The 24393-nt window shown below is 34.8% G+C and overlaps 1 protein-coding gene across 6 annotated transcripts in view; it reads left to right on the top strand.

The window, feature by feature from the left end:
- LOC125668653 (CDK5 and ABL1 enzyme substrate 1-like) overlaps positions 1 to 15682 on the top strand; it is a 68417-nt gene extending 52735 nt beyond the window's left edge. For 2 of the 6 annotated variants that reach the window (XR_007367717.2, XR_008802468.1), the window contains 2 exons: positions 7616 to 7840; positions 12233 to 15682. Coding sequence is in view for 2 of the 6 variants with exons in the window: in XM_048902978.2 (XP_048758935.1) it covers positions 7616 to 7756 (141 nt within the window). In the remaining 4 variants the exon portion in view is untranslated. Of the gene's footprint in view, positions 1 to 7615 lie in introns of all 6 variants that reach the window. The other 4 variants (XM_048902978.2, XM_048902979.2, XR_008802467.1 and 1 more) reach the window with 3 other exon arrangements.
- The last annotated feature ends 8711 nt before the right edge of the window (positions 15683 to 24393 follow it).

Below are 24393 nucleotides of genomic sequence, written 5' to 3' on the forward strand. Positions count from 1 at the left end.
AGTCCATATCTCCCAAACCTTTCAACAAAAATTTATCACAAATGTTCCTTGGGACAGGGAAGTTTGGCCAAGGTCATATTGGAAAGGTCAAGGTCACTCAGAACATGTACCTTATATAAGGATAAAGTTCCTAATTTCAACAGTTTTTAAACAGGTATTGATAATATATCACACAAATAACTAACAGGCAAATGACTTTCAAAGTTCATTCAAGTTCATTCAGAATGCATACCTCAGTTTTACTAATATTTTGTTTTAAAATCAGCAGGTGCACCTCAAAAGATCGTAAACTTATAAGTGCTACAAAATGTATATCGAAGAAGTTCAGAGAAAACAAACTATATGAAATGTCAGCATGCAAGTGTTTTCCTTTTTAAAATATACTGTCTGTCATACCTGTGTAACTAGCAAAGAAGCCACAATAGTTATTATACCAACACTTTCAAAGACAGTTCCGGTATATTGGTGTTACCTTGTTCCGTCCATCTGTCACACTTTCTTTATCCTCAATTATTTACATGTAATATGTATATTTTGGTCATTGCTTTATTTAAATTCTGCAATGTGCAAATCATAGTTGCAGACATGTACAGTATAGCCAGCCATGCATCTATGTGTAATAATATTGTCATCATCACTAGATTAGGGGGAATGCCTTACCATTGCATTCTATTTATAAACTATATGATAATTTGATTTAAAATGTGATAGTTGAATAAATACAATTGTATTATAAATTCAAAAAATTTAATGTGTTTTGACAATTGCATGTTGTAGGCATCTTAGGTATATGGTGAAATTTGAAGACAGGGATGATTTTGATTTTTAGGTCACCTGAGTAAACTCAGGTGACCTATTGCAATTGGTTTTCGTCCGTCGTCGTCCGTTAACAATTAAACATTTTTAACTTCTTCTTAATAACTACCTGTCCCATTCTTTTCAAATTTGATATGAAGCATCATTGGGACAAGGGGGACATAAATTGTAAATTTCAGGACTCCAGCACCCCTGGGGTCCTAGGCGGGGCAAAAACTGCCAAAAATTGACCAATTTTCAAAAATCTTCTTCTCAAGAACCACACACATGTAAGAAAAACTAAATGCATAGTGATGTAGAGCAGGAAGGCCTCTACCAAAATTGTAAATTTCATGATCCCCGGGGTAGGGGTTCTGATCCCAGGGCGGGGCCAAACTTGTTATATGTTTATGTGTAAAACACTTAAATTACATCTTCTTTAATGCTATTGATACTAAATTGAAAGTAAATAGATATTTAGGAAGAACAGATAGTCCTTTACCAAAATTGTAAATTTGATTATTCCAGGGGAAGGGGTTTTGGTATCAGGGTGAGGCCAATATGGTCAGTTATTAAATGTGTGAACATTAGACATTTTTAACTTCTTCTTGATAACTATCATTCCAATTCTTTTCAAATTTGGTATGAAACATCTTTGGAAGAAAGGGAACATAAATTGTAAATTTCAGGATTCCTGCACCCCTGGGGCCTTAGGGGCAGGGCAAAAACTGCCCAAAAATGACCAATTTTCAAAAATCTTCTTCTCAAGAACCACACACATGTAAGAAAAACTAAATGCATAGTAATGTAGAGCAGGAAGGCCTCTACCAAATTGTAAATTTCATGATCCCCTGGGTAGGGGTTCTGACCCCAGGGTTGGGCCGAACTTGTTATATAGTATTTATGTGTAAAACACTTAAATAACATTTTCTTTAGTGCTTCTGATACTGAATTGAAACTAAATGGATAGAGCAGGTAATCTTTTACATAAATTGTAAATTTTATTTTTCCCAGAGTAAGGGTTTTGACCCCAGGGTGGGGCCAAACTTAGTATATATAGTATTTATGTGTAAGTTTGCTGATACTGTATACAATCTAAATGCATACTTAGGAATAGCAGAAAAGGATATACAAAAAATGGTAAATTTTACAACCCAGGGTTATGACTTTAGGATGAGTCCAAATTAGTCATATATTTTGATATTTAACCGAGTTGCAACGAAGTTGAACTCTGCTATTGGTTTGGTGATGCTGGTGGGCGTCAACAATTGGTTTCCGGATGATAACTCGAAAAGTTTACAATCTAATCAAATGAAACTTTGATATATTGTTAGGTACCAGGTAAAGAAAACCCCTATTGATTTTGGAGAAAAATGGTCAAAGGTCAAGGTCACAGTGACCGAAAATAGAATGAAAATTTCAGAAAAATTTGGTTTCCGGATGATAACTAAGGAAGTTTAAATCAGAATCAAAGGATACTTAAAGATATTGTTATGTATCAGGTAAGGAAAACCCCTATTGATTTTGGAGAAAATAGGTCAAAGGTCAAGGTCAGTGACTGAAAATAGAATGAAAATTTCAGAAAAATTTGGTTTCCGGATGATAACTCAGAAAGTTTAAATCCGAATCAAATGATACTTAAAGATATTATTATGTACCAGGTAAGGAAGACCCCTAATGATTTTGGAGAAAATAGGTCAAAGGTCAAGGTCACAGTGACCGAAAATAGATTTAAAATTCCAAAAACATTTGGTTTCAGGAGGATAACTCGAAAAAATTTAATTTGAATTGAATGAAACCTGGATATATTGCTGGATACCAGCAAAGCAAGGCCCCTATTGATTTTGGAGACAAAAGGTCACAAGTCAAGGTCACAGTGACCGAAAATAGATTGAAAACTTCAGACAAATATGGTTTCTGGACAGTAACTCTAAAAGTTTAAAACTGAATCAAATGAAACTTGGTTATATTGTTGGATAGCAGGTTAGGAAGACCCCCTATTGATTTTGGAGAAAAAAGGTCAAGGTCACAGTTCTGAAAAAAGATTGAAAATTTTAGAAATATCTGGATCTGCATGATAACTCTAAAAGTTTAAATCTGAATAAACACAATTATAAATATGCCACATCATTCCTGACTTTACAATGTATCCCATGCAACTCGGCTCAAGCACCCCTGGGTGCATATATTGATTTTTTAATGTTAATTCACCTATTATTTAAAGTCTTTCATCAGTGTATGCACTTTTGAGGGCAGTGAAGTTTTAAGAACACATCTTGTTATATACTGTTGCTGAACATTAGAATTTAGCTTAGATATTCAGAACAGGAAATTCTTTCTAGATTTCATAGCCCATGGAAGTAGTGATACTTTTTCACTAGTATTCAGGTGACAGATAAGGCCTGTGGGCCTCTTGTTACAATACCCAAGCTCTTACCTGCATGCAAATGCTCATTAGCACATCTAAATAAGATGCATGTATGTGTATATAATACGACATCTTAAATTGGGATGAAAAATGTAATTATGGCAATGTTAGGGATCGAAATTAACTTTTTTCACTACTAGCAAATTTTAGCTAGTGGATTATTTTCCAACTCGCAAAATTGAGCTTTTACTAGCATTTTTCAATCGATTGCTGTTTTACATGAATTTAAGAAAACAAGCATGTCTCTTTATCAAAATATAGGGAAAATCTTTTAAAATCTCCTTTAAAGTGCAATAATAAAAATAAGATTGCGAATTCTTTCATTTAAAATTTAATGAATTAGACAACATACATGGTGCATGGTGAGGGTCATATGGTACACTTTAGTCCGAAATATGACGTTTTCCTAGCTTTTTAATGATTTTGATTTAAATATCAAAATCACAAAAAAGCCAGGAAAACGTCAGATATTTCGGACTAGGTACACTTGTGCGGCGTACTCGCTGTACAGAGATCTACCACCTATTTACAACATCATGTGGATTGAAATCTTGAAGACTGTTTGCACCAATTCAAACTATATGCTCAAAACTTTTGGGAAATTTCATCTAAAATATTCTAGTTGAAAAGAAAACCCTGCGAACTCAGAAGTGTTTGACTATAGAATACAGAAGGACACTGAGTGAAATGGTGACATACTGTCATGTGTTGTTTCATGTAGACACGGACAAGATCAACATGCTTGCTATTTAAATCAGACGTCACTGAGACGCCCGAAGTGTGCTTGAAGTAGGCCATCTTCAACATCACTGACTGAGATGACCTTGGCCTTAGTTATTTATTCGATCCACGTTTACTTTTTCAATACTTGTATAGTCATTCTGTAAAGTGTTTCTATGCACAAGACAAAATTATTGTAAACTTCAAAGTACAGCCAATAAACCGAGGAAATCCGGGAAAAGATCGGGTTTTTTTCACTCGCAAAAAGTTGCAATCACTTGTGATTTTTTACTCGCAATTTCAATTTTTAACTCGCATTTAGCGAGTATTTCCCCTTAATTTCGTTGCCTGAATGTAGCAATAATGTATTCCTCCCAGAGGTCATATTTGATCATGTATATTAAATCATAAAATAACTATTGTGGCTTCTTTGGTAGTTAAACAGGTACACTGAGAGTATATGTAAAGGCAAACACATGCATGCAGGTATTACTGTGTCACATATTGTTTATTTTTACTCCCATTCCAATTTCAAATGGTAGCATTTTCAAATAAATTATCATGCCCCCACCCCCTTTGAAAAAAAGGGGGCATATTGTTTTGCACCTGTTGGTTGGTCTGTAGACCAAGGTTTGTCTGCTCAATATCTAAAGAACCCTTTGCTCAACAGTTACCAAACTTGGTACATCAGTTGCCCCTAGAGAGTAAGATGGCTTCTATTGATTTTCAGGCCACAAGGTCAAGGATCAAGCTGGACTTAGTAAGATATTGTTCACTCAATATCTTCAGAATGCTTTGCTTGACAAACATCAAAGTTGGTACAATAGACCAGCCCTATCAATTTTGAGGTCAAGGGTCAAACTGGCCATAATAAGATATTGTCCACTCAATATCTTGAGAAGCATTTGCTGGACAGACATCAAACTTGGTACACTGGTTCCCCCTAAGAAGTGGATGTTACCTATTGATTTTTAGGTCAAGGGTCAAACTAGACACAATAAGGTATTGTGTGCTCAACATCTCAACATCTTGAGAACCCTTTATTTGACAGATATCAAACTTAATTAGTACAGCACTACTCTGAACGTAGTCAGATTTAGTTTACTCAATATCTTAACCCTTCGCGCTTGACAGACATCAAACTTGGTACACTGGTTTCCTCCTAAGAAGTAGATGTCCTGTATTGAGTTTGAGGTCACAAGGTTAAAGATCAGTGGTCAAACTGGACATAGTAAGATATGATGTGCTCTATATTTTGAGAACCCTTTTCTGGTATGCTGGTTCTGTGTAAGAAGTAGATGACTCCTGTTGATTTTAAGGTCAATGATCAAACTACCTTGGGTGTAAGATATTGACTGCTCAATATCTTTAATACCATTCCCTTGCCAGACATCAAACTTGGAACACTGGTACATCCTATTGATATAGTCCGCTCAGTATCTTAAGAACCCTTTGATTAACAGACATCAAACTTGGTACACTGGTACCCCCTAAAGAGTAAATGGTACCATTGTTTTTCAAATCACAAGTTCAAAGGTCATGACCCAAATGACTAGTTATTTGGAAATGTCAGCTCAGTATTTTGAGAGATCAAACTTTTACATGTACTATGGTTGCCCCTATTTTTCACTATCCCTACAGACATTCTAAATGTGAAGTTTATCCTTTTCAATATTGCCACACCTGGGGGTTTCTAAAACATTTCTTGTTTGGTAAAACTTTAATCCACTCTCTCATTCTCTCTCTTTTTATCACAATGTCTTTGTATATAAAATTTCCTAGATGCAGAATTTGAAATTGAGGCCAAACCATATGTTCCCATTTGTACCAAATTGCTCAATTTCTAACCCAAACCATTTGTTCTCAATCATAAAGCATTTCGTTCTTGATAAGAACCATTTCATTTTCGCTGAGAGACCGTTCAGCATTCATTACCCAATCAGAATCATTCGTTTCCAAACTGTTCAGTGTTTGTTCACCATTCCACTGGTGTAGTAGTGTACTTCAGGTAATGGGCAAAATTCTGACAGTCATGACCAGGGTTCAGGTAGCAGGGTGGTGCTAGATTGGTCATATTGTATTGAAAATGCAATAGAAAATCTTCTTTACTTCTGGACATCAAGCAATGTAAAATTTATAAATCACCCATGGTTCAAGTCCCAGGGTGAGACAGTTCATCATATGTTGAAAATGCGATATATTTTAGAAAATCATTTAATTTTACATGTTTACATGCCTTTTCATTGGTTGATCTATCATATGAATATCATATACCCCGAAAAATAAAATAATAAATGGCTGGAACTACTTTCTATTGGAATGTTGGGGATTCCACTGAATGGTCTATTTATAGATCTATTTATAGATAGGGAATCCTGAAAAGAACAACTTAACAACTTTATCGATCCAAATAAATTCATTCAACAAAAACATTAACATATTAAAAATAGATGATAAATAAACAATTAATAATGCAAAATAAAATAAATATGACTATTTGAAGGATAAACATAACACACGCGGTACATGTCTGCTTATGCAATTTCTGAAAATGGATTCCAAGGGAGGAAATTTCGATATTGGTACTTTCGATGATATTTTTCAAACCCTTAACGATGATGGTTTTGAACTCCGACATATTGTGTTCGTGAGTGGGCACCGGAACGAGGCGTCCATACCCAGTTATAACAAGGATTGCAGTGACCATCAAAAAGCAATGCCTTAGTAATTCACTAGCAAAACTTGCAAGACCCTCTGCAACACTCACTCGTCCCCTTGGAAACCGTAGAAACCCTCAAGAGAACCCTATTTGCCTGGTCTCTGATTGCATGACACATCATGCACATGTCCCACGCTTACCATTCGTACCGACATCGAACATTGAGGTGAATACCTGTTCCAATCAAAAAAGTTCCAGCAATTTTCTATCCACAGGATTCATCTCTAACTCCTCCTTTTAAAGCTGCACCTTTCAGTTCACAGGGAACCCGTTTGTGAGTCAAAAGTAAACAGTTGGTGGAAGCTGCCATTTACGATTTTAAGTTGATGTCTTCATAAATTACTACACCAATTTCGAAGCGTCATATAATGTAGTTCAAAAATAAATCTTTAATTGAACTCAAATCATATCATGTTTTATCATTCAAACTCAATGCTTTACATACTTAAATGATAAGGAATGAATATTTTTATTCGTGGAACCCTTTATCCACCGAAAAGATAATATATGCATTCATTAAATCGTCTTTACTTTTGACATCAAGCAGATAAATATAATGAGCAATGAACGCTCTTTGAAAATTGTAATTTTTATTTGCCCTTTTATAACTCAAAGAATTTCGTACTTTGCTGTGATGTGATAAAACTTACTCTTCTATAAAGAATTGTAGATTTTTAATTGTGTGGGATAGTTATACCAGTACATCTATCATCTAGTACAAAGTATATATAGAAATGGAGAAGTATAAAAAGCACAGTTAACACAACGAGAGTAAAAAGTGTGCATGCTCAGGTGACTATTAAGGCCCATGGGCCTCTTATTCTAATTGAGCTTTGATAAGTTAAAGACAAGAAATTTTGACATCTGTTGAAATTGTTTTATCATTAAAGATTCTTTCAATACCAGTATTATGAAATACAACACCACACCTTTCATATGTTTTCTTGTTATAGCAAACGGAGGAAGATTTCCGACTTCACAGGAAGGAGCTGTTGGTGTTTGAGTTTGCTTGTCTTGTGGCCTTGGAATTTTCCCTACATATCCCAGACACAGAAGTGTTTCCTCACTATCAGAGACTTCTATACCAATCCTGAGCCAGATCAACCAAAGACAAAACCTCACTCATTACCACAACATCAGCTCATCTCCCCAAGTCAAAACTTCAATCAGAAGTTTCAGTATGTCACAAGTCAACACGAAACTTTACTAATCCTGACTTTTTAAAAAGGTTTAAATCTGAGTTTTGTAGTATTGTCATTTCTTTCTTCCCTGAAAATTTTATGGGGAGTATATAGTCGCTGTCATATCTGTCCATCTAAGCTCATATCTCTTAAACCTTTCATCAGAAATTGATATAATTGATCACAAATGTACCTTGAGACAAGGACTTGTGGACCAAGGTCTCAAGGTCATTTTAGTAAGGTCACTCAGAATAAAAAAAAAACTTCCTTATTTCAACAGTTTTTGATATAAAAGTTCCTGTCTTCTAAACCTTTAATCAGAAATTGATCATATAAATTGATCACAAATATTCCTTGGGTCAGGGGACTTTTGCACCAAGATCATTTTGAAAAGATCAAGGTCACTCAGAAAATTTAAGGAATTAATAACTATTTTTGAAAGGTGTAGTCTCATAAAGGTCCGCTATTGTGTTTGCATACAAATTGAATACGTTGAGTTAGCTGTTTTCCTGGCACTGCACCAAAAATGTCAACAAAATCAATGATGCCGAGTTTCAAACAAATTCTATTTCTATACCCTAGAAATTTGATGATCCCGAGTCCATTTCCAGCATAAAAAATGTTTCTTCTGCTGCCATTTTCAAAATGGCCACCATATACAGAAAATATTTTGAAGTGTTAAAATCTCTACAACATTTGGGTTCAGGGGTCAGTTTAGGGTCCACAGTTCATTTCTAGCATCAGTATTTCTTTCCAATCAAATTTTTGAAATGTTTGAAACCAAGTTTGTCGGATTTCAACCAAATTTAGTTTCTATGGTGAATTGAGGATCCCGAGTCCATTTCTGGCATCAAAATTTTGACTTGAGTCCATTTTTTACATATAGAGGAGTTCTGGGACATTTATGTTAGCATTGCAACACAGTTATAAATTGTTATTATTATTTCTTGAGACATTTTTGTCAAGAGTGTTCTCAGAAACTACTCAAGGGGTTAAGATGAAACCTTTTTAGGATGATAGTATAGCATTTCTAGAAGTGCAGAATAAATGTCGTTTTATCTGAAAATGCTTGCATATGCATTGGATTTTTGGTCTACAAACTTTGTAATCAGTCTAACTTTTTCATTCTTTAATGAAATCATTTGATATTTATATCTTGAGTATAATTTGAGACACCTAATTGATTGGGTCACCAAAATTAAAATTTTGCACGTGCATGCACATGTGCTTCATTTTGATTGGATAATTACAAAAACGTATTTAACTCTTCTAAATAAAGGAAATAAAATGATATAGGTGACATTTCAAAATTCTATAGATTGATGTAATAAAAATTGCAAACGCACACGTGCATCGTCTTTTGAATGTTTAATTCTATTAATGACCATGACTTTTTTCTTTTCATCAAAATATTTTGAAATTTATGTTGTGAATGTATCTTTATACTCTTAACAGATTTTTATAGTCAGAATTACTTTGCAGCATGTGCATGCAGGTGTACTACTAAATTCTGATTCAATGGTTTTTAAATCACCAAAACCTTAATTCTTATAAATGATGCAAACAATATGACATTCATACTGTAAGTATATCATTCAACTCTATTGAATGGTGTCAACAACAAGGCTGAGTCATACTCACATGATGTGCACATGTGCATTGCTTTTCTTTCATTTTTCAGGTACCAAGATGGTCACAACTTTCTACTTAAAGATTCAAATGCACCCCAGGTCTGTAGGGGTGGTGCAAAAATTTACCATTTTTCAAAAATCTTCTCTACAACTGTACATGTGCAAGAAAGACTAAATGAATAGTGATGTAGATCAGGAAGGACTCTACCGAAATTGTAATTTTTTTCATCTCCAGGGTAGAGGTTATGACTCCATAGCGGGGCCAAACTTGGTATATAGTATTTAGGCATGAAATATTTTTTTAAAAACATTATCGTTAATGCTCTGATTCTAAATTGAAACTAAATGGATATTTAGAATGAGCAGGTAGTCCTTTACCAAAATTGTAAATTTCATGATCCAAGGTTTAGGGGTTTTGGTATCAGAATTAGGCCAAAATGGTCTGTGATTAACTATGTTAATACTTGAACATTTTAAACATTTTCTTGTTAAGTACCATTCCATTTCTGTTGAAATTTGGTATAAAGCATCTTGGGGGGGGGGCATAAATTGTTAATTTCAGGACATCTGCATCTCCATGGCCTTAGGGGTAGGACAAACACTGCCAAATATTGACCAATTTTCAAAAATCTTCTCTACAACCGCACATGTGTCAAAAAAATTCTAATGCATAGTGATGAAAAGCAGGAAAGTCTCTACCAAAATTGTAGGATGGAGCCAAAATTATTATAGTGATTATTGTCTTTATCATTTGAAAGATTAATCCTTAAGTTTACTGATATGGTGTCAAATTTAGGAAGAGCAGAAAAGAATGTACTATGAATTTTGGGTTTTTGACTCTAGGACGGGTACAAATTAGTCATATTGTGTTAATGTTACATACATTGTATAGGCTGTATAGGCACTTTCAAGGGCATTTAAGTTTTTTAAGAACACATCTTGTTTATTACTATTATTACTGTTGCTGAGTATTAGAATTTACCAACAATTATAGCTTAGATACTTAGAACAGGAATTTTTTTTCTTGATTTCATAGCCTTTGGGACTAATGATACTTTTAACTAATACTCAGGTGACCGATAAGGACTGTGGTCCTCTTGGTAGTACACTGACATTGGAATCAGTCTTAAAAAATTATTTTTCAATGAAAATGTCTATATTGAGTCTCTTCATTGATTGGCATGGTCAAAATCAGCAACTTGCATGTCACATGTCCACATATGCTTCATTTTGATTGGATAAAACTAAAATGTCGATAACTCCATTATAAATAAAGAGAATGAACTGATATTCTCAACATTGGTTAATAATATAAATATCTATAGATTGATATCCTAAACAATGCTAATGCACATACACATACATTGTCTTTTGAATGTGTCATTCTTTGAAAAATCATAACCTTTTTGTTCTTCATGAAAATCATTTATATTTGGTTGTAGATGTATGTTGGAACTCCTTACTGTCTGCTGTGGTCAAATTTACTCACCGTCATGTGCATGCACTTGTGCTAAATTCTGATTTTAAAATTATTCACATTTTTAGCTCGTCTGAGCTAAAAAGCTCAAATGAGCTTTTCTGATCACCTTTTGTCTGTCCTCTGTCTGTAAACTTTCACATTTTCATCTCCACTGGGCCAATTTCAATCAAACTTGGTACAAATCATCCTTGAAGGGGATGCAAGTTTGTTGTAATGAAGGGCCATGTCCCGTTCAAAGGGGAGATAATCATAAAACTGCAAAAAATAAGGTTGGTCATTTAAAAAGAACCTTCTCAAGAACCACTGGGCCATAAAAGTTGTAATTTATATGAAAGCTTCCTTACATAGTGCAGATTCAAGTTTGTTAAATCATGGCCCCTGGGGTTAGGATGGTGTCACAATAGGGGATTAAAGTTTTACTTGCGAATATATAGGAAAAATCTTTAAAAATCTTCTCAAGAACCAAGGAGTCAGAGAAGTTGAAATTTACATGATAACTTCTGGACATAGTGCAGATTGAAATCTGTTAAAACCATGGCTCCCAGGGTTAGGATGGGTCGACAATAGGGGATATGCGTATATATAGGGAAAATACTTCTCAGAAACAACTGGGCCAGAAAAGTCAAAATTTGCATGAAAGATCCAAGTTTGTGCAAACCATGGTCATCAGAGGTAGGGTGAAGCCACAATAGAGTATCAAAGTTTTACAACCAGATATATTGGAAAAATTTAGATTCAAGTTTGTTCAAATCATGGTGCCCCAGGGTGGGATATGGCTACAATAGGGGATCAAAGTTTTGTATGCTGATATTTATATTGGAAAAATCTGAACAATATCTCTTGAACTATTTAAGCTAGGGCTTACATTATACATTCTTTACGGCAAAACTTTTCAGATGATCCAATGGTGTGTGACCTGGAAGTTTGACTTACTGTTAATAAAAATCTGACCTATTCAATATTTTCTGAACTATTTAAGGTAAATCGTTGTATATAAATTTCTCACGGCAAGACCTTCATTTCATATCATGTCCTTTGACCTTGTCACCTAGAACTCGGGTGTTTGACCTACTTTTAAGAAAACATAACTATTAAGTATATCCAGAACTATTATAGGTAGGGCTTTCATATTTTTAATGTAGGTTCTTTATGGCAAGACCTTGTGACAAAATGGTGTTTGATCTTTTGACCTTGGAGTTTGACCTACTTTTTAAAAAAAAAATGTCCTATCTAATATCTCATGAACTATTTAAGGTAGGTTCCTTGATTATTGTTTAGTGTCCCACTCCAGAATTTTTCACTCATATGGAGAAGTCACCATTGCCAGTGAAGGGCTGCAAAATGCTTGGTGCTTACAGCAATAGATGAGGGAGGAACCTTTATTGTGCCACACCTGCTCAGTTTTTGCAATCTCATCCAAAGAACTGCCCCATTTACTCGCCTCTTATGATAAGCAAGGGGCACTGAGGACGTATTCTAACCTGGATCGCCACGGGATATTAAAGGTAGTGCTTTCATATTTTGTATATAGATTCTTTATGGCAAGACCTTTTTAAACTTTGGTGTTTGACTTTGTGGCCTTGATCTGGAAGTTTGACCTAATTTTGGTAGAAATCTTACCTATTCAATATCTCCTGAACTATTTAAGAACTTTCTTGTTATGCATATGGATCTCCTATGACAAGATCTTTCATAGCATACCTTGTGACCTTAGTCTTAACCAGAACAGCAAGATCATATAAGTCATGTTGAGGTTGAGGCATCTCTGTGCTATGTGAATTCATTTCAGTTATGTTTTGATCCTTTGGGGCCAGGTAGGGGCCACAATATGGAGTCAACATTTTTCATGGGAATAAAGATTGATGAAAAATCTTTTAAAATTAACAACAGCTGATCAAATGCAGGGCAAAAGTTCGGGTGAGCAATGTGGCCCATGGGCCTCTTGTTTGATTTTGATAATAAGTAAACCTTCTATAAATTTCGTGTTTTTCAATTAATTGGTTTGACAGATTGGCAAGGTGAACGTTACTGACCACTAAGTGCATGCATGCTGTGTTGATTTTGATTGGATAATACATTAACCTGTACAGCTTTCCAATAAATGAAGGAAATAAGATGAAATTTATACTGCATATAATGTAAGTGTCTATTGAATGATTCGATATATTTTACTAGAACAAATTGCACCACTTTTTAAGGGGGTGTTGGGGGTGTGTGTTGTGTTTGGGGAACATCCCTAATGGTCCCCATTACAATTAGAGCTATAGTTCTATATTCAAATGAACGAGATGCAATTATTTTAATTTCTATTTATTCATTTTCATCTTATTGATAATAATTATAAATTTTGAGATTTACTAAAATGGTGTTGCAAAATATTTTGTTACTTGTGTAAATTTTATGTACATGTGTGTCATTCATGTTCAGTGCAAAGAGGGCCAGCAAATTATTACATGTACATGTATTTGTTTTTAATATACATCGCTTTATGCAAGTTAATATGTTTTATCAATGTTTCAATGATAAATTACATGTATTGTCAACATTGAAAAATAGGAACAACAGAGTGGTGTCTAATTTACCAAAAATATGATATTTTTGTTGTTGTTGATATTTTAATCTCGTTAAAAACACATTTTGCATTCTCTGGTCTATGTACCTTTATTCTCCTAGAGGGTAAACAGAGACCAAAACTCTGATGTGCAAGAATAAAAAAACAAACTATTGATGCTTCTAACAAACTGCATGTAACTGTGATAGACTTAAAATAATCACAAGTTATAATCCAAATGCCATATCATTTTATTCCACTCAATAGTGATCTCATATATCTGATTAAATCAGAATGTAAATATAGTTTATTTATTTAAAAAAGAAACTTCTAGATGCATTGTATATCAATGTGATAGATAGGTAGAGAGTGAATTTCAGAAATATTGAGCAGACTAATTTTACCTAGTACAACACACTTGAACACACTCATATTAAAAAAATAGTTCATGAATATTCATTATATTATGAGATAATCAAAGGGATGGGGGATTGTATTTTTTGATATATATTTGAAGGTGAGTTAGTCTATATAGTGCTTGTTGACTATGTGCTCTCTTAAGTTATTCTCAGGAAGACACCATACTCGAGTTTCATTGTAATCACATTCATTAACATTTACACCATGTACAACAATGCCTATACTTTACTGTTATGCTGGTTTGTTGGGTTTTTTTTTCAAAGAAAGAAAATGAATATAAAATTATGTTCTTTTATAGACAATGATATTTTCTTTTGCTCAATAGTAAAACAATGCTGTGATATTAATAATTATGTTGTATTGAACTGTCAGTCATTTTCAAAAAAGTTATTTGGAAAATATTTTGAATACAATATTATTACATAAATCCTCTTTGGATGGATAAACTGACATGCAGACTGAAAGTTGTTTTCAGGAGATGTTTAAACTCTGTAATTCTTTGACTTGAACGAAATACTGAATATTGTTTAATATTGTTTGTCTTTTCCCATTCCATTGTTGTCACAATGTAGTAAAACACTGTAAAGGCAGTAATGACAAAAACGCTGGCAATGGAATACTGTTTATAACAAAGTGAATTTCATTCCCTGTGATTTACAAATATTGATATAGAAAAAAAAAAATTGGATACATGTATAACAAATACACAGCAAAGTGTGCCAAGTGCATTGCACATTTTGCTGTGCTTATAACAAGACAGAATGAGTTGTCTTTGCTTTGGATTAGTTTAATGTATTGTAAATTGTCTCATTCTGATGATGCAAGTCACATAACAAGACATGGGAATTCTTTTCCTTGATGTTTTTTCCCTTGCTCTTATTTGTATATTTTACTTGAACTTCACAGACTTACTTTTCACTCTGATACTGTCTGTCCAGATAGAATGTACCATCTTTTCTGTTTTTCATTGTTTTATTTCTTTGAATAAATTGTTGTCAAAATGTTTGTATAGATAGTGTACATTTACACTTTCATTATTTGCATGAGCAAACTGATATATAGTCTTGTTCACATTTCTCAAAAATATTTCTTACACACTATAAAGATTTGGTTTGCAATATGATATCTATTTAGGAATGAAGATTTTTTTTTTTTCATTACTTAAATGTTTGTATATTTAACATTTTAGTACAAATCTAAAAATAATTTTGCAAAGCCCACATTTTTCACCATTGGTAAAATTTATTCTATATTTTTTTATATTGACCACTGCGGCACTGAATCTGGACAGGCAGTAGATGTTCACCATCTTTCCAACATGCAATGGTGAAGTGCAATATTTGTTTTACGAACGACATTTTTTTGTGAGAGTGCACATCTGCAACAACCAGTAACTACACGATCACTTTCAATGATCTTTTAGTTTTTAGGGGTGTGGCTGTAACTTGTAGTAGATACAAAATGTATGTGACTTTTGCATTTTCTTTTATCGAGATATTTTATTCAGCCATATGAATATGCATTTATTACTCGTGAGAAAGTTCACAAACCAATGTTAGTTCACAAGTTTATAACCTCTACTTATTCATTCATACAAGATGTGAAATGTTAAGAAATGTTTTTGTTAAAGATGAGTAATACAGTTTTTCAATGAGGGCAATGCGTATTAAAATGTATGTGATTATCTGTATAGTATTTTTGTGCTACTGTTAATATACATTGATTACACATCAGACATTAAAGTTGACCAATTTAGATTAAAGTGTTTAGTTCTCTTTCAAAAATCTGTTTTAGCACAACACAAGATTCATAAAATGGCAAATAAATCACCATATAATTACGTAAGTCTGTGTGTGTGTGTATATATAATTATATCTACACTCACGGGCACTGGAAGTTAATGTAAATATATAGTATGTGCATGTATAAAAAGGAAGGGTAGGACACTCTTTTTGAGGCAAATTCGGGTTTGGGTTATTGTGGACATTTCTCAAACGGCCTGACGCGATGAATCGTTCACATATGCCTTACTTTCAATATCTGTAGGGTTTCGTTTCGTTCCAATGCCGTTCACACCGTGTACAATGCCACATGCGGGGACCGTGATCGGTGTAGCGCGGGGGTGTGATTTCGAAGCGAAGAAAGTAGGTCAATAAGTATTCAAAGACTGATTGTGTTTAATCAAAATAAATCTAGATAGCCAAAAGTATTGCACGGAAGACAGTGGTTATTGGCAAGCTAGCACTAGCAACTGGGGAGTTTAGAACTCTTTGAAAATACCCAAACACTTCGACAATATACAAGTAGGGTAGGCGCCGGGTATATTTTTCGGTGTATTTAATGAGGAATCTCCACTCCTACTGCATAAACTCCAAAGTTTTTTTGACCAGAAACATTACCTTTGAATGGGACTCAATATTCGACTGAAAAAACCAACACAAAATCATGATATGCCGAGTATTTGACTGAAAACCCAGTGTGGCGTAGGGGGGTGAAAATCTTGTGGCGTAGGGGGACTGAGACTCGCAAAGTTTCTTACCAAAATCCTCATCTTGAACACAGTGAATATATAAATATCAAATTCAAACTTGTTCAAAGTTACTCTGATATTCGTACGATAAACCGATAATGATGTGTGTGACTTTCTATGCCATTACATTTTCATTAAAATCATTTTCTAAAATACCACAATACCAGATGATTAAGACAGTTTCATATTTTAATGAAATTGACATGAACTATTGATAATTTCAGATAATGCAATGATCAGAAAGAAAAACAATCTTTGGTTAAATAAACACAGACACCTGAGGTATGGATACTACTTAGCCCCCCCCCCCTTTTTTTTGCACCATAAAATCTTTTAAATGTGTGGATTCCCTGTCTATCTCACCCTAATATTGATTTATGTACAATCGTTTCACTTTTTTGAAAGCTTTAGATATTTACCTTTTCTGTCAAAGTTATGATACAATTACATGTAATACCAAGAATTTCACGAATATCCAGAAATAAATCAAGATGAAAGCATATGATATAAATGTTTTCAGGCACGTAGGATTTTTTTCCCCCAAAAAAGTGGGGAGGGGGGGGGGGGGGGGAGACGTCCACTTCACAAGCGTCTGAAAATTCTTGAAAAGCAAAAACGAAACAAATATAACAAAACCCAGTTTAAATCCTAAATCGCGGGGGATGGAGGGCAAGAGATTGATCGGTTCCTTAAATTTTATAATTCAAATATTATTTTATTAATGGAGGTATTTTATAGATCAAACTTTGTTCGTAAAATTAACTAACTATGCATGTACAGTAAAAAAAAAAAACACTCCCTTCTATTGCTACGTTTTTGATAATTATTTTTGTGTACATTTGAGTAAGTTGATTTACACTAACATTGATTTTCAAAAGATCGAATTACACATGAGTAAACATATTTCAACAAAAATATTGCATTAGAGAAGCGTGTTCGATAAAATTAACATGTTGCGGTCATTGACTCCTGATGTACATGTATATTTTTGTCCACAGTGTGAAATGATTACAAGATAATACTTGCATGCTTTGTTTCTACATGTAATTTCTGAAAAGTAATAATGAAAACTTGATATTTTAATGACATCCTTACCCTGGTATAATTTTTTTTAGGACTGCGAAAAATCACACAAGGGACACATAAATATAATCAATGACTAAAAGTATTGTACATCGTCAGCAATATCATTTCAAATTGTCAGTAATTACACTATTCCTTAATGTACTTATTTACATGTACAATCAGAAATAGTAAATCCTTATAATGCTGCAATGAATTGAGGACCGCAACCAAACTCAGCCAGAGTTTGTTTGAACATGGACCGCAAGCATTCTCTCGCCAAAGGGTGCGTTACGCAAGATTCTCTTACATCTCTGTCAACACTTGCAATCACGTGACAATACAATCAAATGATATACACAGCCATTCTCATTTCCTTTCCTTTTAAAAGTTCTGGCAACATGTGATACATCAGGCTCTTTCATAGCGCACTGGCACTTTGATAAGTACATTTTTACCATTAAGCTGTTTGTCTCTTATTTTACAAGTGTTATGGAATGTTTTACAGCCTTCCTTACTTTTGATTCCATGTTTACAGTGATCTCTACCACGTGGATGACCTACATTCATACGCATATTACGAAGTAGTTCCAAATTTAGTATCAGAAAACCGTGATTTTAAACATTTTACAGTAAGCACCCATCAAATTGCACCAAAAGCATTTCATAATATGACTAAATATTTAGTCCAAAACATAAATGTTGAATTATTAGAAACTTTTACAAGATTTCTGTAAAAAGCCGTTGACAGAGGTCTAGTGCTCGTACAATCTAATTAGAATTAGATGTTAGATCCGCTCGCAACACAAACATCTAACATCCCATAGAGGGTCACGTCAGGGGTCAAATTTGCAACAGCCAATCAAATTTCCGCCTTCATATCGCAATTCCATATATTGTTTACGTAAGGAAGAGAAAAAATGGCGGCACCCACGATCGTGACTTATTTATCGCGTGTTTTGTTTAAATTTTAAACTATGGCGACATCGGGGGATCTTTTCATGTATACTTCAACAAAGATGACGTGTAGCGAGTATGTTAGCGGATCTAACATCTAATTTTAATTAGATTGGTGCTCGTAGCGCACGAACCTTTGAGTGGAGAATAGGACCGCAACGTGTTATGCGCCACCTGTATTCAGGGGGAAATATCTCGCGCTGCACTGTGAAAAATGCCTTAAGTTTGATTTTGACGCATATAATATTTCTCGCACAAATCGTATATATGTGCTTGTTTGGTTGGGATTCCATCATTTCCTCTACATGCAATCAGTTTTACTCTGCAAAACACACATAAGTTTAAACATATAGATAACAGTCAATCATACACTGTGATTTTACTTGGGTTCCCTTTGAACAAAATGATTTGAGAATTTTCCATATAATTTTGAATAAAGACAATACTCGCTGTGCTGAAGATGTGTATTTTAGTGAGAAACTTTGCTTACGTTAAAAGGATTCTCGGCCCCCTTACGCCACAAGATTTTCACCCCCCTACGCCACACAGGGTTTTCAGTCAAATACTCGGCATATCATGATTTTGTGTTGTTTTTTTTTCAGTCGAATATTGAGTCCTATTCAAAGGTAATGTTTCTGGTCAAAAAAACTTTGGGGTTTATGCAGTAGGAGTGGAGATTTCTCATTAAATACACCGAAAAATATACCCGGCGCCTACCCTACTTGTATATTGTCGAAGTGTTTGGGTATTTCCAAAGAGTTCTAAACTCCCCAGTTGCTAGTGCTAGCTTGCCAATAACCACTGTCTTCCGTGCAATACTTTTGGCTATCTAGATTTATTTTGATTAAACACAATCAGTCTTTGAATACTTATTGACCTACTTTCTTCGCTTCGAAATCACACCCCCGCGCTACACCGATCACGGTCCTCGCATGTGGCATTGTACACGGTGGTTCATAGGAAGAAAAAGATGTTTTTACACCTCCAAGTGTCTAAGAATTTCGCTAGACTGTCTAACTTCCGGTTTAATCGCACCGAATCGAAATGCAAGTTCTGATTGGTCAATGTAATAAACATTTAAAAGTTTATAATATCATTCTTATTGGTTCTGAAATAATGATAAGAATATTTGAACTATAAAAACAAACATGGCTCATGTACTTAACCACTAGTCTCTAATACCATCATGAAGTAATAATCCTGAGAATTATTTTTTTGTACATATGTATTTATGGATTAGATAACATGTGTCAATTCAGACTTTAATTTTATTATTGACCAATCAGAACTTACCTTTCAATTCGGTGCGATTAAACCGGAAGTTAGACAGTCTAGCGAAATTCTTAGACACTTGGAGGTGTAAAAACATCTTTTTCTTCGTATGAACGGCATTGGAACGAAACGAAACCCTACAGATATTGAAAGTAAGGCATATGTGAACGATTCATTGCGTCAGGCCGTTTGAGAAATGTCCACAATAACCCAAACCCGAATTTGCCTCAAAAAGAGTGTCCTACCCTTCCTTTTTTATACATGCACATACTATATATTTACATTAACTTCCAGTGCCCGTGTCTACACTTATAAATTAGCAATTTTTGCCAATAAACTCCGAAACGCTTGCTCCAGAGTTACTGCTTGCACCTTTAATATTGTACCACAAGTGAAGTCCGTAAGCTATGATAGAATCTTACTTGATTAGTAACTATCGTAAATTTAATTAAAACCCTACTTTCGTTTTCGATGAACTACGCTGAAATAGCAAAAATGAGAGTACAGTGGCGGATTAAGCTAGTTTTATTATTTATTTTTAATGACAACTTAAAATAATACAATATAGGCTAAATCCATTGTTAACGATGTTTGATTTTGATCTTGCAGGAGAAATAAGTTTCGATAATTTTTGAATAAATAAAGTATGCCTGTTCGTTTCTTCAATCCGTGATTTTAGTCATGAATCAGCCTTATGGAAATTCCCAGAACGAAGCGCCAAGTCACTATAAACGCTTTGGTATACAAGCAATCGCACATTCTCGGGCTTTTCAACATGATCAGCATAAAATTATGTAGGTGTTCAGTGTTAGTTATACTTATAATACTTTTGACTAGGCTTTATCATTTCATGAAGAACTTCAACGAAGGACACACACACACACACACACACACACACACACACACACACACACACACCCTTCCGAGACCAACGATCTGACACATCGATAAAGTTTTTAATACGATATTCATCTGAAGATATTTTAGATGTTCTGAATTTTTTTTCTCGTGATCATAGAAATCACTATTGCGACCTTTTTATAATAATTTATTAACCGTTACTGATGAAAGGTGAAGATACCGAATAGTGATCAATCTCATAAATCCCATAAGCAATACAAAATAGATAGTTTGGCAAACCTGGACCCTGGACATACCAGAGGTGGGATCAGGTTCTTAGGAGGAGTAAGCATCCCCTGTCGACTGGTCACACCCGCCGTGAGCCCTATATCTTGATCAGGTAAACGGAGTTATCCGTAGTCAAAATCAGTGTGCCACGAACGGTCTAGCAATCGATATGAAATACGTCAGACAGCATTTGACCTAATGATAGGTTGTATTGGCAAACTAGATCGTTATAACGACTATAGAATTTGCGAAATGTTGACTTTAAACGAGACTGTTGAAACCCTTGTGCCATCAACTTGTTTGTCAGTAGATTGCCTCGATTTAAAAACTAACCATACGCAGAACAAGCTCTTGCGTATCGAATCGGTTGTGCGATATAAACACCATATGCAGGTGATAATGGAATATTGCTACGTAAATTGGGAAGTTGACGATGGAGAAGCTGAAATCTTACCGTTTGTCATAAAGTTGAGTTGTTACTTTGCCGTTAATATCCACTTTCAATAAAATATCGAAGTATGAAGCAGAAGTGGACGACTCTGTGATGTCTTTTATTTCGAGCTCACTGGAATATATCGAATCGACATATGAATGAAAGTTATTATTGTTAATAGATAAAACATCGTTAATATATCTTAATGTCGAATTGAAAGCCACAGCAAGAGATTATTTTCTCACGTAGAAGTTTCTGAATACATTCTGCTTCATATGAATATAAAACAGGTCAGATAACAAAGGAGCACAATTCGTGCCCATGGGAATTCCAACAGACTGTTGAAAGACCCGATCACCAAAGACCACGAAGATATTGTCAATGAGGAGCTCCAGCATATTTTTTATTTCAACTTCAGAATACTTATACGTTGAATCAGAGTGGTGTTTAACAAAGTAGTTATTTGGATGACCGATCACTAGATAGGAATTCGCGTTTGCGTAACATGGCTACGTCAACAAACGAAATCATTTGAATCTGGGAGTTTTCAGGTCGTGTGGGGCTTTAATGAATATTTGAAGGTATGTTTAGACACAAGTATGGTAGGAAAATATGTTAAGAATTTTTTGATATTAAATTTATGAGACAGTAACTCAAGAATACAACGATATGAGGCCTCAACCGTGCGCAGCTTTTTGTGCGCCGTAAATCGAAGGTTTTTATAAGGGGTGGCTCTGTAGCTCTCTGTTATGTCAAAATATTTTTTCAGAGAGCTACAGTTCTGCAGCTACTGGGATACTAAATGATGTGTACAAACTCATTGGAAAACACAAAAAGGTTGTTTATTTGGTCGATCATGTCTTGTGATGACACAGATCATGAAAGTAAGTAAAAAGTCGAAAACTGTCCAATATGTCAGATATCGAATGGTCCGGGACTGTTCTGGGAAGTTTGCGCGAAATAACTTTAAAATTTAAACATTTTACCAAAATTAGGTTGTACCTGTACACTACCTAACAATGTCCAAGAAATCAGACCACTGTTTACAATATAGCAATTTTTATACGCCCGTCGAAGATGGTATGGCGTCGTCTGTCTGTCTGGACCTTGTGGGCAGGATACAGACCGAACCGTAAGGTCCAGGATTTACAACTTGGACTTTTGATCACCATGATGAGAGGAAGATGGCTATTGCTTTTCAAGACCAAAGGTCAAGGTCGTAGTATCACGTAGTAGGAAAACCTAGTAGGAAACCCTTGCGGACAGGATACAAACCGAAAACCATAAGCTCCAGGATATTGCAATTTAGTGTATTTGATCACCATGTCGAGAGGAGGATCCTATTGTTTTTCAAGGTCAGAAGTCAACGGTCATTTTGATCACCATGATGAGAGAAAGATGCCTATTGTTTTTCAAGGTTAGAGGTCAAGGTCGCATTATCACTTAGTTGGAAAACCTTGTAGGCAGGATATACCGAACCGTAAACTCCAGGATATTGCAACATGGTACATTTGATCGCCATGATGAAAGGAAGATGCCTAATGTTTTTTCAAGGTTAGAGGTCAAAGGTCAAGGTTGCAGTATCACAGTAGGAAGACCTTGTAGGCAGGATACAAACTGAACCGTAAGCTTCAAGATATTGCAAATTGGTACATTTGATCACCATGATGAGAGAAAGATGCCTATTAAGGTCAAGGTCACAACCTGTCTACAAGGTTTTCCTACTAAGTGATACACTTAGTAGGAAAACCTTGTAGACAGTATACAAACTGAACTGTTGGGGCTAGGACCGTCAAACTTTGTACGCATTCACTTTATGCCAAGTGGAGGATGCCTATTGTTTTCTTAAGGTCAAGTTCGTAGTAGCAGGATGCAGACTGATTCGTTGGGGCAAGGACCATCAAACTTTGTACACATACATCTTATGCCAAGTGAAATATTACATAGAGAGTTCATGATTTAACTTGTGTTTACGATGCAAAGAAAGTATCTCACACCCTGATGATTACTGATACTACTTGAAGCCAAGTTCTACAAATCATGGTGTAAGAAAAACATCCTATATATTAGCTTTCAACGGGTGTATTATGTACTGTTGGCGGTGCTCTTGTTCTGTTTGTCATTCATATAGTGCATTATGTTTTAATTGATTATTGTGTTTGACGAGCTGAAACGACATGTATTCGTAAATTTGCCCTTAATGTGTCGCACTGGACAAAAACTAACATTATAAACACATTCTCAATACCGAGGTTTAAATTTTGAAATTATGAACGACCGTTCATTTTGTCTTTGGTCAACTATTCGGCATCACGGATCAGGGGCAGATCCAGGAATTGTGATTGGGGCGCACAACTTTATAAAGCATGGGGTCTGGGGCCGTCTTGAGGCCCTCAGTGGGCCCAAGACAAAGCCCTGGTGGGGGCCCAGGCAGCGAGGCCCCCGGAAGCTCTTGGACTTTGCAGATTTTATAGGGCTTGAAATATGTCTCCTATGTAGTTATTTTTACTATTTTCTGTCAGTTTTAACAAGGTGAAATTAATAGAATGAAGCAAATTTTAAGGGTATTTGGGAAAATAATGTAAGTTCTCCCAATAAAAGTAATTCATTAAATCAGAAGATTCATTTATTTCTCCGAGAGTGAAAGAAATTATTGCTTCTTTTAACGTTTATTTTTTTCTCAAGAAGAGACCATGATTTACCTTAGATTTGCACCCCCTTAAATCCGCCACTTACAATTGCTTATGTAAAATCACAATCTAATTTTCAATACGGAGAGAGATCATTTATGTTACATAAGGAACATTTAATTTGGAGCTCTAAGTGACTTCCTAATAATCAAGTTTTATTTACTATATAGGGGATGCTTACACCTGAGGAGTACATATATGTATATCCAGGGGTCCGTGTTTGTCCAACTCTCTAATTTGTATTGCTTATTCATTTCAAAATTAAGGATTATCTCCCTCATGCATAGCTCTTATCCTTAGACGAATTTGACTTCACTTTTTTGGCACGCTGTTTTTGGCTATAATAGCTCTAAAACTTCATTGTTATTTCCGATTTCAAACATTTCGGTTGAGCAT

The sequence above is a fragment of the Ostrea edulis genome, chromosome 4 (genome assembly GCF_947568905.1).
Source record: "Ostrea edulis chromosome 4, xbOstEdul1.1, whole genome shotgun sequence".
NCBI lineage: Eukaryota > Metazoa > Mollusca > Bivalvia > Ostreida > Ostreidae > Ostrea > Ostrea edulis.